This window comes from Panulirus ornatus, chromosome 62 (genome assembly GCF_036320965.1).
Source record: "Panulirus ornatus isolate Po-2019 chromosome 62, ASM3632096v1, whole genome shotgun sequence".
NCBI lineage: Eukaryota > Metazoa > Arthropoda > Malacostraca > Decapoda > Palinuridae > Panulirus > Panulirus ornatus.
The window spans coordinates 15324469-15341766 of NC_092285.1; the positions used below are offsets into that span (position 1 = coordinate 15324469).

The 17298-nt window shown below is 41.0% G+C and overlaps 1 protein-coding gene across 7 annotated transcripts in view; it reads left to right on the forward strand.

Annotated features, from left to right (window-relative positions):
- Positions 1 to 17298, forward strand: part of LOC139745800 (kynurenine/alpha-aminoadipate aminotransferase, mitochondrial-like) — a 95686-nt gene that overhangs the window by 5095 nt on the left and 73293 nt on the right. For 3 of the 7 annotated variants that reach the window (XM_071656363.1, XM_071656362.1, XM_071656364.1), the window contains exons 2-4: positions 5808 to 5875; positions 7298 to 7466; positions 12771 to 12960. In XM_071656363.1, the coding sequence (XP_071512464.1) occupies positions 5809 to 5875; positions 7298 to 7466; positions 12771 to 12960 (426 nt within the window). In that variant the 5' untranslated portion in view covers position 5808. Of the gene's footprint in view, positions 1 to 5805; positions 5876 to 7284; positions 7467 to 12770; positions 12961 to 17298 lie in introns of those variants that run through there. The other 4 variants (XM_071656366.1, XM_071656365.1, XM_071656361.1 and 1 more) reach the window with 2 other exon arrangements.

Consider the following 17298-nt stretch of genomic DNA (forward strand, 5'->3'; position numbering starts at 1 on the left):
AGGAGGATCAATGTGCTGGAAATGAGATGTTTGAGGACAATGTGTGGTGTGAGGTGGTTTGATCGAGTAAGTAACGTAAGGGTAAGAGAGATGTGTGGAAATAAAAAGAGCGTGGTTGAGAGAGCAGAAGAGGGTGTTTTGAAATGGTTTGGTCACATGGAGAGAATGAGTGAGGAAAGATTGACCAAGAGGATATATGTGTCGGAGGTGGAGGGAACGAGGAGAAGAGGGAGACCAAATTGGAGGTGGAAAGATGGAGTGAAAAAGATTTTGTGTGATCGGGGCCTGAACATGCAGGAGGGTGAAAGGAGGGCAAGGAATAGAGTGAATTGGAGCGATGTGGTATACCGGGGTTGACGTGCTGTCAGTGGATTGAATCAAGGCATGTGAAGCGTCTGGGGTAAACCATGGAAAGCTGTGTAGGTATGTATATTTGCGTGTGTGGACGTGTGTATATACATGTGTATGGGGGTGGGTTGGGCCATTTCTTTCGTCTGTTTCCTTATGCTACCTCGCAAACGCGGGAGACAGCGACAAAGTATAATATAAATAATAAATATGAATCATACATAAATTAGATAACCTTACCAACCAGTCAACAATACAGTCATCCCCTTTTTTAATAAATTCCACTGCAGTACTATCCAAACCTGCTGCCTTGCCGGCTTTCATCTTCCGCAGAGCTTTTACTACCTCTTCTCTGTTTACCAAATCATTTTCCCTAACCCTCTCACTTTGCACACCACCTCGACCAAAACACCCTGTATCTGCCACTCTGTCATCAAACACATTCAACAAACCTTCAAAATACTCACTCCATCTCCTCACATCACCACTACTCGTTATCACCTCCCCATTAGCCCCCTTCACTGAAGTTCCCATTGATTCCCTTGTCCTATGCACTTTATTTACCTCCTTCCAGAATATCTTTTTATTCTCCCTAAAATTTAATGATACTCTGTCACCCCAACTCTCATTTGCCCTCTTTTTCACCTCTTGCATCTTGACCTCCTGTCTCTTTCTTTTGTACATCTCCCACTCATTTGCATTTTTTCACTGCAAAAATTGTCCAAATGCCTCTCTCTTCTCTTTCACTAATAATCTTACTTCTTCATCCCACCACTCACTACCATTTCTAATCAACCCACCTCCCACACTTCTCAAGCCACAAGCATATTTTGCGCAAGCCATCACTGCTTCCTAAATACATCCCATTCCTCCCCCACTCCCCTTATTTCCTTTGTTCTCACCTTTTTCCATTCCGTACTCAGTCTCTCCTGGTACTTCCTCACACAAGTCTCCTTCCCAAGCTCACTTACTCTCACCACCCTCTTCCCCCCAACATTCACTCTTCTTTTCTGAAAACCCATACAAATCTTCACCTTAGCCTCCACAAGATAATGATCAGAAATCCCTCCAGTTGCACCTCTCAGCACATTATCATCCAAAAGTCTCTCTTTCGCACGCCTGTCAATTAACACGTAATCCAATAACGCCCTCTGGCCATGTTTCCTACTTACATACGTATACGTATGTATATCTCGCTTTTTAAACCAGGTATTCCCAATCACCAGTCCTTTTTCAGCACATAAATCTACAAGCTCTTCACCATTTCCATTTACCACACTGAACACCCCATGTATACCAATTATTCCCTCAACTGCCACATTACTCACCTTTGCATTCAAATCACCCATCACTATAACCCGGTCTTGTGCATCAAAACCACTAACAAACTCATTCAGCTGCAGTGTGGTTTCAGAAGTGGTAGAGGATGTGTGGATCAGGTGTTTGCTTTGAAGAATGTATGTGAGAAATACTTAGAAAAACAAATGGATTTGTATGTAGCATTTATGGATCTGGAGAAGGCATATGATAGAGTTGATAGAGATGCTCTATGGAAGGTACTAAGAATATATGGTGTGGGAAGCATGTTGTTAGAAGCAGTGAAAAGTTTTTATCAAGGATGTAAGGCATGTGTACGTGTAGGAAGAGAGGAAAGTGATTGGTTCTCAGTGAATCTAGGTTTGCGGCAGAGTTGTGTGATGTCTCCATGGTTGTTTAATTTCTTTATGGATGGGGTTGTTAGGGAGGTGAATGCAAGAGTTTTGGAAAGAGGGGCAAGTATGCAGTCTGTTGGGGATGAGAGAGTTTGGGAAGTGAGTCAGTTGTTGTTTGCTGATGATACAACGATGATGGCTGATTCATGTGAGAAACTGCAGAAGCTGGTGACTGAGTTTGGTAAAGTGTGTGAAAGAGGAAAGTTAAGAGTAAATGTGAATAAGAGCAAGGTTATTAGGTACTGTAGGGTTGAGGGTCAAGTCAATTGGGAGGTAAGTTTGAATGGAGAAAAACTTGAGGAAGTAAAGTGTTTTAGATATCTGGGAGTGGATCTGGCAGCGGATGGAACCATGGAAGCGGAAGTGAATCATAGGGTGGTGGAGGAGGCGAAAATCCTGGGAGCCTTGAAGAATGTGTGGAAGTCGAGAACATTATCTCGCAAAGCAAAAATGGGTATGATTGAAGGAATAGTGGTTCTAACAATGTTGTATCGTTGCGAGGCATGTGCTATGGATAGAGTAGTGCGAAGGAGGGTGGATGTGCTGGAAATGAGATGTTTGAGGACAATATGTGGTGTGAGGTGGTTTGATCGAGTAAGTAATGTAAGGGTAAGAGAGATGTGTGGAAATAAGAAGAGCGTGGTTGAGAGAGCAGAAGAGGGTGTTTTGAAATGGTTTGGGCACATGGAGAGAATGAGTGAGGAAAGACCTAGAGGATATATGTGACGGAGGTGGAGGGAACGAGGAGAAGTGGGAGACCAAATTGGAGGTGGAAAGATGGAGTGAAAAAGATTTTGAGTGATTGGGGCCTGAACATGCAGGAGGGTGAAAGGCGGGGAAAGAATAGAGTGAACTGGATCAGTGTGGTATACCAGGGTTGACGTGCTGTCAATGGATTGAACCAGGGCATGTGAAGCGTCTGGGTAAACCATGGAAAGTTCTGTGGGGCCTGGATGTGGAAAGGAAGCTGTGTTTTTGGGCATTATTGCATGACAGCTAGAGACTGAGTGTGAATGAATGTGGCCTTTGTTGTCTTTTCCTAGCGCTGCCTCGCACACATGAGGGGGGAGGGGGATGTTATTTCATGTGTGGCGAGGTGGCGATGGGAAGTGAATAAAAGCAGACCGTGTGAATTGTGTGCATGTGTATATATGTATATGTCTGTGTGTGTATATATATGTGTACATTGAGATGTATAGGTATGTATATATGCGTGTGTGGACGTGTATGTATATAGATGTGTATGGGGGTGTGTTGGGCCATTTCTTTCGTCTGTTTCCTTGCGCTACCTCGCGAATGAGGGAGACAGCAACAAAGCAAAATAAATAAATAAATATAAATATATATGTTTATTTATTATACTTAATCGCCATCTCCTGCTTCAGCGAGGTAGCGCAAGGAAACAGATGAAGAATGGCCCAACCTCTCATATACACATATACATAAACGCCCATACACACACATATACATATACATTTTATCACATACACACTTATACAAATACACATATACACGTGTACATATTCATACTTACTGCCTTCATCCATTTCCATCGCCACCCCACCACACAGGAAATAGCACCCCTCCCCCCCTTCCAGTGAGGTTGCACCAGGAAAAGACAAAAAGGCTACATTTGTTCACACTCATTCTCTAGCTGTCATATGTAATCCACTGAAACTGCAGCTCCCTTTCCACATCCATGCCCCATAGGCCTTTCCATGGTTTACCCCAGATGCATCACATACCCTGGTTCAATTCATTGACAGCATGTCGACCCAGGTATACCACATCATTCCAATTCACTCTATTCCTTGCACTGCTTTCACCTTCCTGTATGTTTAGGCCCCAATTGCTTAAAATCTTTTTCACTCCATCCTTCCACCTCTAATTTGGTGTCCTGCTTTTCCTTATTCCCTCCACCTCAGACACATATATTTTCTTATTAAATCTTTCTTCACTCATTCTCTCCATGTGCTCGAACCATTTCAGCATACCCTCTTCTGCTCTCTCAACCACACTCTTATTACCGCACATCTCTCTTACCTTTACGTTACTTACTCGATCAAACCACCTCACACCCCATATTACAACCTTGGTAAAAACTTTTCACCACTTCCAGAAATTTACCTCCCACATCATATACTCTTAAAACCTTCCACAAAGCATCTCTATCAACCTTATTATATGCCTTCTCCAGATCCATAAATGCTACAAACAAATCCATCTGTTTTTCCAAGTATTTCTCACATACATTCTTCGAAGGAAAAACCTGATCCACATGTCCTCTACCACCACTTCTGAAACCACACTGCTCTTCCCCAATCTGATGCTCTGTACTTGCCTTGACCCTCTCAATCAATACCCTCCCATATAATTTCACAGGAATACTGAACAAACTTATGCCTCTGTAATTTGAACACTCATCTTTATCCCCTTTGCCTTTGTACAATGGCACTATGCATGCATTTCACCAATCCTCAGGCTCTTCACCATGATCCATGCAAACATTGAATATACTCACACATAAATGCTCATAAGTGTACATATTCATATTTGCTTGCCCTCATCCATTTCTGGCGACACCCTGCCCCACAGGAAACAGCATCACTATCCCCTGCTTCAGCTAGGTAGTGCCAGGAAAAGAGACAAATAAAGACCTCATTCATTCACACTCATTTTCTAGTTGTCATGTGTAATGCACCAAAACCACATCTTATCCACATCCAGACCCCACAGACCTTTCCATAGTTTACCCAGACTTTTTCATACCCTGGTTCAGTCCATTGACAGCACTTCAGCACCTTTATACTACATTGTTCCAATTCTCTCCATCCTTCCACCAATTTGGTCTCTCACTTCTTGTTCCCTCCACCTCTGACATGTATATCCTCTTTGTCAACCTTTCCTCACTCATTCTCTCCCTCTGTCCAAACCATTTCAAAACACCCTCCTAAGTTCTCTCAGCCACACTCTTTTTATTATCACTTATCTCTCTTACCCTTTCATTACTTACTTGATCAAACCACCTCACACCACAGATTGTCCTTAAAACATTTGTTCCAACACATCCAATCTCCTCCATATAACCCTGTCTATATTCCATGCCTTGCAGCCATATGATATTGTTGGAACCACTATCTTTTAAACATACCCATTTTTGCAGTCTGAGGTAACATTCTCTCTTTCCCCTCATACTTCATTGTTCCTAGAACCTTTGCCTCTTCCCCTACCCTGTGACTCACTTCTGCTTCCATGGTTCCATTCACTGCTGAGTTCACTCTTAGATATCAAAAGCACTTCACTTCCTCCAGTTTTTCTCCATTCAAACTTACAACCCAATTAACTTGTCTCTCAGCCCTGCTGAACTTGATAACCTTGCTGTTATTCACATTTCCTCTCAACTTTCTCCTTTCACACACTTTTCCAAACTCAGTCACCATCTGCTGTTTCTCACTTGAATCAGCCACCAATGCTGTATCATCAGTGAACAACAACTGACTAACTTCCCAGGCCCTCTCATCCCCAACAGACTGCAAACTTTCCTCTCTCTTTAAAACTCTTGTATTTACCTTTTACTTCCTTGCCTGTTATCATGTCTGTAGATTGCGTTTTGACACATATTTCATATGTCATTGATTTTTTAATAGAAATTTCACTATACTGTACTTCCTGTCTTTTTAAGATAGTTTGCTGGCTGTTCATATCTCATATCTTTTTTATGTGTAACCACCTTTTTTTTTTTTGCAGGATGAATTATTCAAGATTTTTAACAACAGTTTCCAAGAACCGTCAACCATCATTAATTCGTGATTTAAGTAAGTTTTAATACTGTTCGTTTATCATTTTTCTTTGAGCTGGGTATGAGATCTTTACTCCTTATTGTACTCATTGTGACACACACAAGGACTTACTACTGGAGATTTTTTCTTATCAGAAAGTACCTTTGTCTCTCTCTGTTTCAATGTTTTTAATGATATCAGTTGGCTAGGTTGCTTCTGTGGCAAGGATCGTAGTTTCAATTATTTGAATACAAAAATTTTACTGTACTGTAGCTACTTATTTGATCAAGGGGCTTCATCTCTCAAAACCATGAAGAAGCTTTTAGAGCTTTGTAAACTGCCTGTGCTTACTGTTTCCTTGTTTAAATTGATTCAACCATCCATCATCCTTGCACTAAAACAGTATTCATTTACATAATCATCAGCTTCTTGTGGCTTCAGTTACTTTGGTACTGCCTGTTGTGAAGAAGTGGTGTCTGTCAACTTTGTCCAACTGATTTAGGAACTAGAAGGTTGTAATCAGGTCTTATGTCTCTTTTTCTCCTTCATGTTGGACATATATATATACCCCTCAGCGTGTCATTATTACCCCATTCTCTTACTTCAGGTATCATCTTAGTTGCTTCTCTCTGCATCCATTCAATAAGATCTTTCTGCTTTAGTACATATGGTAACCAAACATAAGAGGCTTAATCTAATCTTGGTCTGATTTATGATGTGAATAGCTTACCAAGTATTTCTTTATCCATATTCTGGAAACAATTCTAAATGCTGTATTTGTCATCAGATAGTTTCTTGCTTCCACATTTCTCCTGATGTGCAACTCCAGGACATTGTCACCCCATAAGACTCATTCACCTATGATATCTTGTTGCTTATTTCTCACTACTGTAGGCAGTAACAGCAGTGAGACTTTTTTTTTTAACTGTTTTCCATCATCATTACCTTGCATTTACTTGAACTGAATTTTATCATCCATTTATCAGACCAACTTGGGTCATTGCAATTGCTGTCATTCTCTTATTCTAAGAAGACCTTGGCATCATCTGCAAAAATCTTTAGGTAAGAGTTGAACCCCTTTGAAAAATCATTAAGCAACATCTAGAAAGCAGCAGGCCCAAGATTAATCCTGGCAGCTTGCCTCTTCTGACCCTAGCCCATTTTGAGAAAATTCTTTGCACCTGCATCCTTTGCTCTCTTCCACATAGGTAATCATCAGTCAGTTAAAGGAGTATTCCCCTATTCTTGCCTTTAGCTCTTGCCTTTTCATCAGCCTGTGATGGGGAACCTAGTCAAAAGCTTTCTAGCATTGTGACAGTTTGCATGCTTTATCCAAAAAAGGAAACTGATGATGACACGTTTTGATTTTATGTTCTCATGGTAGCCATTTCAGATCTGATTAGCCTTAGAGTTAACTAATATTATACAGATTATTATTCATTTAGTTTAATATTTCAGCCAGTCTGCTGACAAATGCATCACCAGAGTTGGTGTTCATGGCAGGTGGGTTACCAAATCCTCAGATGTTTCCATTCCAAGCTGCCTCAGTTACAATGAAAGATGGACGTGCCCTCACCATTCATCCAAAACTCATGACTGACTGCCTTCAGTATTTACCAACTCCAGGGTATGTCTCTTGTACCAATAGGTTTTTCCTCCTTTCCACAGAATGACCTAAGGCCAGCCTTGTTTATAGTATTTTATGTCCCCATTATTCTGATCATGTACACTAAAACCCCTAAAATTGGGACTGTTCAGCCCAGGATGGGGTGGTGAAAATTCCAGATTGGACTAGCATTCCTCTAGATCAAGTTATTTTGCCCAAAAAATCTAGAAATGAATTTGGAAACAATTAAGAATTATGACAAAGTACCTATCAAGATATTGAAAGATGATGATGAAGGGTTGTTATTACCTGTTTGTTACATATATTTACATATGAGGAGTGAGTTCTACAGTATGAGGAGCCACTTCTTATCCTGGCATTTTTCTCGAATAAGCATTTGATTTTGTTAGTAATGCATGCAATTACTTCTTCCATGTGCTCATAAATCAGTTTCTGTAGAAATGCTTCTTTATGTGTCTTATTCTATTTCCTTGCTTAACCCTTTCACTATGTTTTTCTTGATATTTACTGCACAGATTGCATATGGCATGTTCTCAAATATCCTGAAAAACTACCTCCATAATTTATTATTACAGTGAAACAGATCATACTTTTTTTTTTTTTTTCCAAAGGAAGGAACAGAGAAGGGGGCCGAGTGAGGATGTTTCCTCAGAGGCCCAGTCCTCTGTTCTTAATGCTACCTTGCTGATGCGGGAAATGGCGAATAATATGAAAGAAAGAAAGAACTCAAATTGGTGAAATAATGTATATAGAACTCCAACTGGTGAAATAATTTTTACCTGTGCTATATACTCTTCCAGCTGCATTCCAGAGGAATGTGAATTCTCTTTTAGATATGAAAATGGTAGTTAGTTTTACAAAATTTACTATCAAAGCAAAACCATAAAGTTTTCCGGATCAACATTTGATAGCATGGAAAAAAATTAATCAAAACTAAGTATTTATCATCTGAAGCTTGCAGAATAGCTTAAAGTTCCTCTAGTGTAATGTGATTCTTTCTCCATCATCACATAATGAACATTGTAAAGGGCCTGAGAGAAAAGTGCTTGATTTGAAATGGATGCCTTGCAGCTCTCTGTTGCCAGCTCATAAGCACTCATGAAAAACATCAAATGTTATTTTTATGTATATTTATTTATGCTTCGTAATACATAACAGTGAATGAACAGTAAAGGTGACAAAAGTTAGATTAGATATTAAGCAGCCCCGTGTTGCCAACTCTTGATGACTCATCAAAAACATTGTATATTATCATTATGTACCTCTGTATATACATTATCATAAATAACTGACACTTACACATCCTGTCTTGACATTATGATATCCGTAACATACTTGAATTACCATAAGAACAAAGAGAACAAGATATAACAGTGATTCAATTGCTGTACATTTCGGTGGGGTCACCATCAGCAGGTGAATGGGTTATTGTTTTTGTTGGGCATAGCTTGAAAGAGAAAAGGATTTTCAGGCTGCATAACCTTCATTTCTACAGAGTGATAAATTTGCAGTTGCCTCATCTTGACAGTTAAACAGACCTGCAGAATTCTTTGATGAACATGTTGACCATTGATCATAGGTTACTGAGAAATAAAATTTATTAAGGAATGAGAATTACCAAAGCCTTTGTGCAATTGATTCTGTTTGCAGTATTCAGCTGTAAATGCTGGACATAGGGTAATTGATATATTTTTTCATACTCAATCACTGTTTCCCACATTTGCAAAGTAGCGCCAGAAACAAATGAAGAAAGGAAGCATTCACTCACAACCATTCTGTCATGTGCAGTGCACGAAAACCACAGTGTCCTATCCACAACCAGGCCCCACAGACTTTCCATGGTTTCCCCAGGCAGTTTTTTTATTCTGTGGTTCAGTCTGTTGACAGCTTGTCAACCCCTGTATACCACATTGTTCCAGTTCATTGTATCTTATGCATGCCATTCATGCTCCTGCATGTTCTGGCCCTGAACTTTTGCAATCTTTTTCACCCCATCCCTCTATCTCCGGTTTGGTCTCCTCCTTCTCCTTTTCCCCATAACACATATACCCTCTTTGTCAACCTCTGCTCACTCATTCTTTCCATATATCCACACCATTTTAACACTCCCTCATCAGCTTTCTCAACTCACTTTTTTTATTACCGTACATCTCTCCTACCCTTTTTTATATATTCAGACAAACCACCTCACACCTTATTGTCTTTAAGCATTTCATTTCCAGCACAACCACCCTTCTCTGCACATCTTCATCTGTAGCCCATGCCTCACAGCCATACAACATTAATGGGACTACTGTACCTGCAAACATTACCATTTTCCCTTCCCAGATAATGACCTCTCTTTCCACACATTCTTCACTGCTCCCAGAACCTTCACCTCTCACCCACTTTATGACTTACTTCTGTTTCCAGGGTTCCATTTTCTGCTATGTCCTTTCCCAAGCTTGTAAAACTCACTTCCTCCAGATTTTCTCCTTTCATACCTGTCACTCGACCCTGATTAACCCGATAACTTTGCTTTTATTCACATTTACTCTAAACTTACTCCCTTCACATGTTTTCCTGACTCACTCACCAACTTCTGCAGTTTCTCACTTGATATGCCACCAGTGCTATGTCATCAGCAAACAACAACTGACTCACTTACCAGGCCCCCCTCATCCCCTACAGACTGCATACTTGCCACTCTTTCCAAGTCTCTTGCATTTACCTCCCTCACCACCCCAACCATAAACAGATTAAACTGCCATGGTGACATCATGCACCCTTGCCACAGACCAGCATTTCACTTGGAACCACTCACATTCCTCTCTTCCCACTCGTACACATTCCTTATATCCATGATAAAAACTTCTCACTGCCTCTAACAGCTTTTCACCCTGACATATAGTTTTGAGTTTTTCCACAAAGTATCTCTATCATCCCTATCATGTGCTTTCTCTAGATCCATAAATGTTACATACAAATCCTTATGTTTATCAAAGTCTTTCTCACACACATCCTTTAAAGCAAACTCCTAATCAACACATCCTTCTGAAACCATATTGTTCTTCCTCAATCTGATGCTCTGCATATGCCTTTCATGCTCTCAGTCACTACTCTCCCATACAATTTATTAGCTACACTCAAGAAACTTATGCCTCTGCAATGTGAACACTTACCTTTGTCCTCTTTGTCTTTATACAGCTGCACTATATATGCATTATGCCAATCCTCAGGCACTTGACCATGATCCACACGCATTGAAAATCCTTACTAGCCAAGCAACATTGCAGTCACCCCTTCTTTCATCTCGCATAAAGCTTTCACCACCACTTCTCCCTTGACCAAACTACTCTCTGACTCTCTCACTTCACTTACCAGCAATCCAAACGCCCAACACCTGCTACCCTATCATCAGACACATTCAGCAGTCCTTCAAAGTACTCACTCCATCTCGTCCTCACTTCTTTACAACCAGATACCACTTCCCCAATTCCCCCCTTCACTGATGTTCCCATTGGTTTTGTTGTTTTTCGCTTACTGTTGACCTCCTTTTAAACATCTTATTCTTCCATTCTTCCTGAAGTTTACATATACTCATTTGCCCTCTTTTTCAACCCCTGCACCTTTCCCTTGACCACCTGACGTTTTGTCTTGTACATCTTCAAGTCATTTGCACTTGTTCCTGTAAGTACTACCCATATACCTCTCTTTCCTCTGTCACTAGCATCTTTACTTTGTCAACTCATGACCTACTACCCTTTCTAATCCGCCCATCTCCCAACTTATGTATGCCACATGCATCCCATTGATGCTTCCCAAAAATACCTCCTATTTCTTAACCACTCCTCTAGCTTCACTTACTCTCACCTTTTCCCTTTCTACTCTTAATGTGTCATGGTATTTCTTCACATAAGTCTTTTCTATTTTCACTACTTTCATTACTCTCTTCTCACCCATAGCATTTCTCTTTTGTCGAAAAACATCTAGAAATCTTCATCCTTGCCTCCACAAAATGATAAACATCCCACTCAGCAGTATCACATCCAAAAGTCTGTCTTTTGTTTGCATATCAATTAATATGTGATCCAGTAATGCCCCTTGACCATCTTTCCTACTCGTATATGTATACTTGAGTATATCTCACTTTTTAAGCCAGCTATTCCAAGTAACCAGCCCTTTTTCAGCACAGCTCCTCAAGCTGTTCACCATTTCCATTCACATACTGAATACCCATGCTCTCCAGTTATATTATCAACTGCCACATTAATCATCTTGGCTTTTAAATCACCCATCACTAATACCTGGTGTCTTGCATCAAACTGCTGACACACTTATTCAGCTGCTCCCAAAACACTTGCCTCTCATGATCTTTCTTCTCATGGACATGTTTGTAAATACTAACAATCACCCATCTCTCACAATCCATATTCAGTTTTACCCACATCACTCTTGAGTTCACTTCCTTTCATGCATTCACACACACCCACCATTCCTGCTTCAGCAGTAGTGTTACTCCTTCCTTAACTACTGCCCTCACACCAACTTTACTCCAAAGACATTTTCAAACCATTCTTCCTCTTAATCCCTAAACTTTGTTTTACTCATAGCCAGAACATCCATGCTCCTTTCCTTTGACATTCTTCCTATCTCTCCTTTCTCCTTATCTTGGTTATATCTGTGTACATTCAGACACCCCAGTCTGAGCCTTTGAGGAGGATGAGTACTCCCCGCTTGGCTCTTTCTTCCATTCCATCATATATAAATTGAAATACAATAAGGGGAGTGTCTCCAGGTCCCCTACTCCCAACATTTATTTGCATTCTATGACATAGGGAATATGGAGGTTGAATCCTTTCTTCCTAACCCCAGTGATATTATCAATGATAGGGATAGGGGAGAAAGAATACTTCCCACGTGTTCCCTGCATGTCGTAGAAGGCGACTAAAAGGGGAGGGAGCTGGGGGCTGGAAATCCTCCCCTCTCATCATTTTTTTTTTCTTTTTTAATTTTCCAAAAGAAGGAACAGAGAAGGGGGCCAGGTGAGGATATTCCCTCAGAGGCCCAGTCCTCTGTTCTTAACGCCAACTTGCTAATGCGGGAAATGGCGAATAGTTTGAAAGAAAAGAAAGATTTTATTTGCATAAAGTATTATTTGTGAGGCATTTAATTGCCGCCAGTAGCAATAACCATTCCTATATATTTATATTCCTCATGATTATTCCCCTCAACTAGATGAAGTGCAAATCTTTAATTGCATATGATATATCAGTATATGCAGTATTTCTACACTTTTTTTTTTTGTGTGTGTGTGTGTCATAGGTACCCACCTCTGATCAAGCAATTGAAGGCACTCACAGAGAAGATTCATGCTCCTCCATGTTGGGTAGACAGTGAACTGATTGTTACAGCTGGGAGTCAAGATGGACTTTGTAAAGCATTAGAGATGATGATTAATCAAGGAGATTACTTAATCACACAAGAACCGTGCTACACTGGTACATTATCTATTGTAAGTGTCAAGGTAGTGTTTCATTATAAATATAGACAACTGTATGACATATTATCATGCTATGGTAACTTTTGACTTCATTGAGATTCATTGTTTTAGGTGTTTTTCCTTTGCAACATCAGCTTATGAATCACAGTTGCTATAAACTGAATAATAAGACCACAAAATGGGAAGGTTGACTTACTTATTGAACCACATCTGCAAGGGTTTACATGCATGGTTAGATCTGGTGTCTTCAGAATTTTACCCAATTTTAGTGGATCTCCATAATTTTTGAAATTATTGATTCATTTCATTTCAAGCTAGACGTTTCAGTTTTCTAAATTATTTCTTACGTTTTTCATATGTATATATATGTATATGTGTGTGTGTGTGTGTATATGTGCGTATGTATGTGTATGTATATATATATATTTTTTTTTTGCCGCTGTCTCCCGCATTTGCGAGGTAGCGCAAGGAAACAGACGAAAGAAATGGCCCAACCCACCCCCATACACATGTATATACATACGTCCACACACGCAAATATACATACCTACACAGCTTTCCATGGTTTACCCCAGACGCTTCACATGCCCTGATTCAATCCACTGACAGCACGTCAACCCCAGTATACCACATTGATCCAATTCACTGTATTCCTTGCCCTCCTTTCACCCTCCTGCATGTTCAGGCCCCGATCACACAAAATCTTTTTCACTCCATCTTTCCACCTCCAATTTGGTCTCCCACTTCTCCTCGTTCCCTCCACCTCCGACACATATATCCTCTTGGTCAATCTTTCCTCACTCATTCTCTCCATGTGCCCAAACCATTTCAAAACACCCTCTTCTGCTCTCTCAACCACGCTCTTTTTATTTCCACACATCTCTCTTACCCTTACGTTACTTACTCGATCAAACCACCTCACACCACACATTGTCCTCAAACATCTCATTTCCAGCACATCAATCCTCCTGCACACAACTCTATCCATAGCCCACGCCTCGCAACCATACAACATTGTTGGAACCACTATTCCTTCAAACATACCCATTTTTGCTTTCTGAGATAATGTTCTCGACTTCCACACATTCTTCAAGGCCTTGAAGTATGTATATATTAAAAAAGGGGGTGACTGTATTGTTGACTGGTTGGTAAGGTTATTTAATGTATGTATGACTCATGGTGAGGTGCCTGAGGATTGGCGGAATGCGTGCATAGTGCCATTGTACAAAGGCAAAGGGGATAAGAGTGAGTGCTCAAATTACAGAGGTATAAGTTTGTTGAGTATTCCTGGTAAATTATATGGGAGGATATTGATTGAGAGGGTGAAGGCATGTACAGAGCATCAGATTGGGGAAGAGCAGTGTGGTTTCAGAAGTGGTAGAGGATGTGTGGATCAGGTGTTTGCTTTGAAGAATGTATGTGAGAAATACTTAGAAAAGCAAATGGATTTGTATGTAGCATTTATGGATCTGGAGAAGGCATATGATAGAGTTGATAGAGATGCTCTGTGGAAGGTATTAAGAATATATGGTGTGGGAGGCAAGTTGTTAGAAGCAGTGAAAAGTTTTTATCGAGGATGTAAGGCATGTGTACGTGTAGGAAGAGAGGAAAGTGATTGGTTCTCAGTGAATGTAGGTTTGCGGCAGGGGTGTGTGATGTCTCCATGGTTGTTTAATTTGTTTATGGATGGGGTTGTTAGGGAGGTGAATGCAAGAGTTTTGGAAAGAGGGGCAAGTATGAAGTCTGTTGTGGATGAGAGAGCTTGGGAAGTGAGTCAGTTGTTGTTCGCTGATGATACAGCGCTCGTGGCTGATTCATGTGAGAAACTGCAGAAGCTGGTGACTGAGTTTGTTAAAGTGTGTGAAAGAAGAAAGTTAAGAGTAAATGTGAATAAGAGCAAGGTTATTAGGTACAGTAGGGTTGAGGGTCAAGTCAATTGGGAGGTGAGTTTGAATGGAGAAAAACTGGAGGAAGTGAAGTGTTTTAGATATCTGGGAGTGGATCTGGCAGTGGATGGAACCATGGAAGCGGAAGTGGATCATAGGGTGGGGGAGGGGGCGAAAATTCTGGGAGCCTTGAAGAATGTGTGGAAGTCGAGAACATTATCTCGGAAAGCAAAAATGGGTATGTTTGAAGGAATAGTGGTTCCAACAATGTTGTATGGTTGCGAGACGTGGGCTATGGATAGAGTTGTGCGCAGGAGGATGGATGTGCTGGAAATGAGATGTTTGAGGACAATATGTGGTGTGAGGTGGTTTGATCGAGTAAGTAACGTAAGGGTAAGAGAGATGTGTGGAAATAAAAAGAGCGTGGTTGAGAGAGCAGAAGAGGGTGTTTTGAAATGGTTCGGGCACATGGAGAGAATGAGTGAGGAAAGATTGACCAAGAGAATATATATGTCGGAGGTGGAGGGAACGAGAAGAGGGAGACCAAATTGGAGGTGGAAAGATGGAGTGAAAAAGATTTTGTGTGATCGGGGCCTGAACATGCAGGAGGGTGAAAGGAGGGCAAGGAATAGAGTGAATTGGAGCAATGTGGTATACCGGGGTTGACGTGCTGTCAGTGGATTGAATCAAGGCATGTGAAGCGTCTGGGGTAAACCATGGAAGGCTGTGTAGGTATGTATATTTGCGTGTGTGGACATATGTATATACATGTGTATGGGGGTGGGTTGGGCCATTTCTTTCGTCTGTTTCCTTGCGCTACCTCGCAAACGCGGGAGACAGCGACAAAAAAAAAAAAAATATATTATCCCTGGGATAGGGGTGAAAGAATACTTCCCACGCATTCCTCGCGTGTCGTAGAAAGCGACTAGAGGGGACGGGAGCGGGGGGCCAGAAATCCTCCCCTCCTTGTATTTTTTAACTTTCTAAAATGGGAAACAGAAGAAGGAGTCATGTGGGGAGTGCTCATCCTCCTCGAAGGCTCAGACTGGGGTGTCTAAATGTGTGTGGATGTAACCAAGATGTGAAAAAAGGAGAGATAGGTAGTATGTTTGAGGAAAGGAACCTGGATGTTTTGGCTCTTAGTGAAACGAAGCTCAAGGGTAAAGGGGAAGAGTGGTTTGGGAATGTCTTGGGAGTAAAGTCAGGGGTTAATGAGAGGACAAGAGCAAGGGAAGGAGTAGCAGTACTCCTGAAACAGGAGTTATGGGAGTATGTGATAGAATGTAAGAAAGTAAATTCTCGATTAATATGGGTAAAACTGAAAGTTGATGTAGAGAGATGGGTGATTATTGGTGCATATGCACCTGGGCATGAGAAGAAAGATCATGAGAGGCAAGTGTTTTGGGAGCAGCTGAATGAGTGTGTTAGTGGTTTTGATGCACGAGACCGGGTTATAGTGATGGGTGATTTGAATGCAAAGGTGAGAAATGTGTCAGTTGAGGGAATAATTGGTATACATGGGGTGTTCAGTGTTGTAAATGGAAATGATGAAGAGCTTGTAGATTTATGTGCTGAAAAAGGACTGGTGATTGGGAATACCTGGTTTAAAAGCGAGATATACATAAGTATACGTATGTAAGTAGGAGAGATGGCCAGAGAGCGTTATTGGATTATGTGTTAATTGACAGGCACGCGAAAGAGAGACTTTTGGATGTTAATGTGCTGAGAGGTGCAGCTGGAGGGATGTCTGATCATTATCTTGTGGAGGCTAAGGTGAAGATTTGTATGGGTTTTCAGAAAAGAAGAGATAATGTTGGGGTGAAGAGAGTGGTGAGAGTAAGTGAGCTTAGGAAGGAGACGTGTGAGGAAGTACCAGGAGAGACTGAGTACAGAATGGAAAAAGGTGAGAACAATGGAAGTAAGGGGAGTTGGGGAGGAATGGGATGTATTTAGGGAATCAGTGATGGATTGCGCAAAAGATGCTTGTGGCATGAGAAGAGTGGGAGGTGGGTTGATTAGTAAAGGTAGTGAGTGGTGGGATGAAGAAGTAAGATTATTAGTGAAAGAGAAGAGAGAGGCATTTGGACGATTTTTGCAGGGAAAAAATGCAATTGAGTGGGAGACATATAAAAGAAAGAGACAGGAGGTCAAGAGAAAGGTGCAAGAGGTGAAAAAGAGGGCAAATGAGAGTTGGGGTGAGAGAGTATCATTAAATTTTAGGGAGAATAAAAAGATGTTCTGGAATGAGGTAAATAAAGTGTGCAAGACAAGGGAGCAAATGGGAACTTCAGTGAAGGGCGCAAATGGGGAGATGATAACAAGTAGCGGTGATGTGAGAAGGAGATGGAGTGAGTATTTTGAAGATTTGTTGAATGGGTGTGATGATAGAGTGGCAGATATAGGGTGTTTTGGTCGAGGTGGTGTGCAAAGTGAGAGGGTTAGGGAAAATGATTTGGTAAACAGA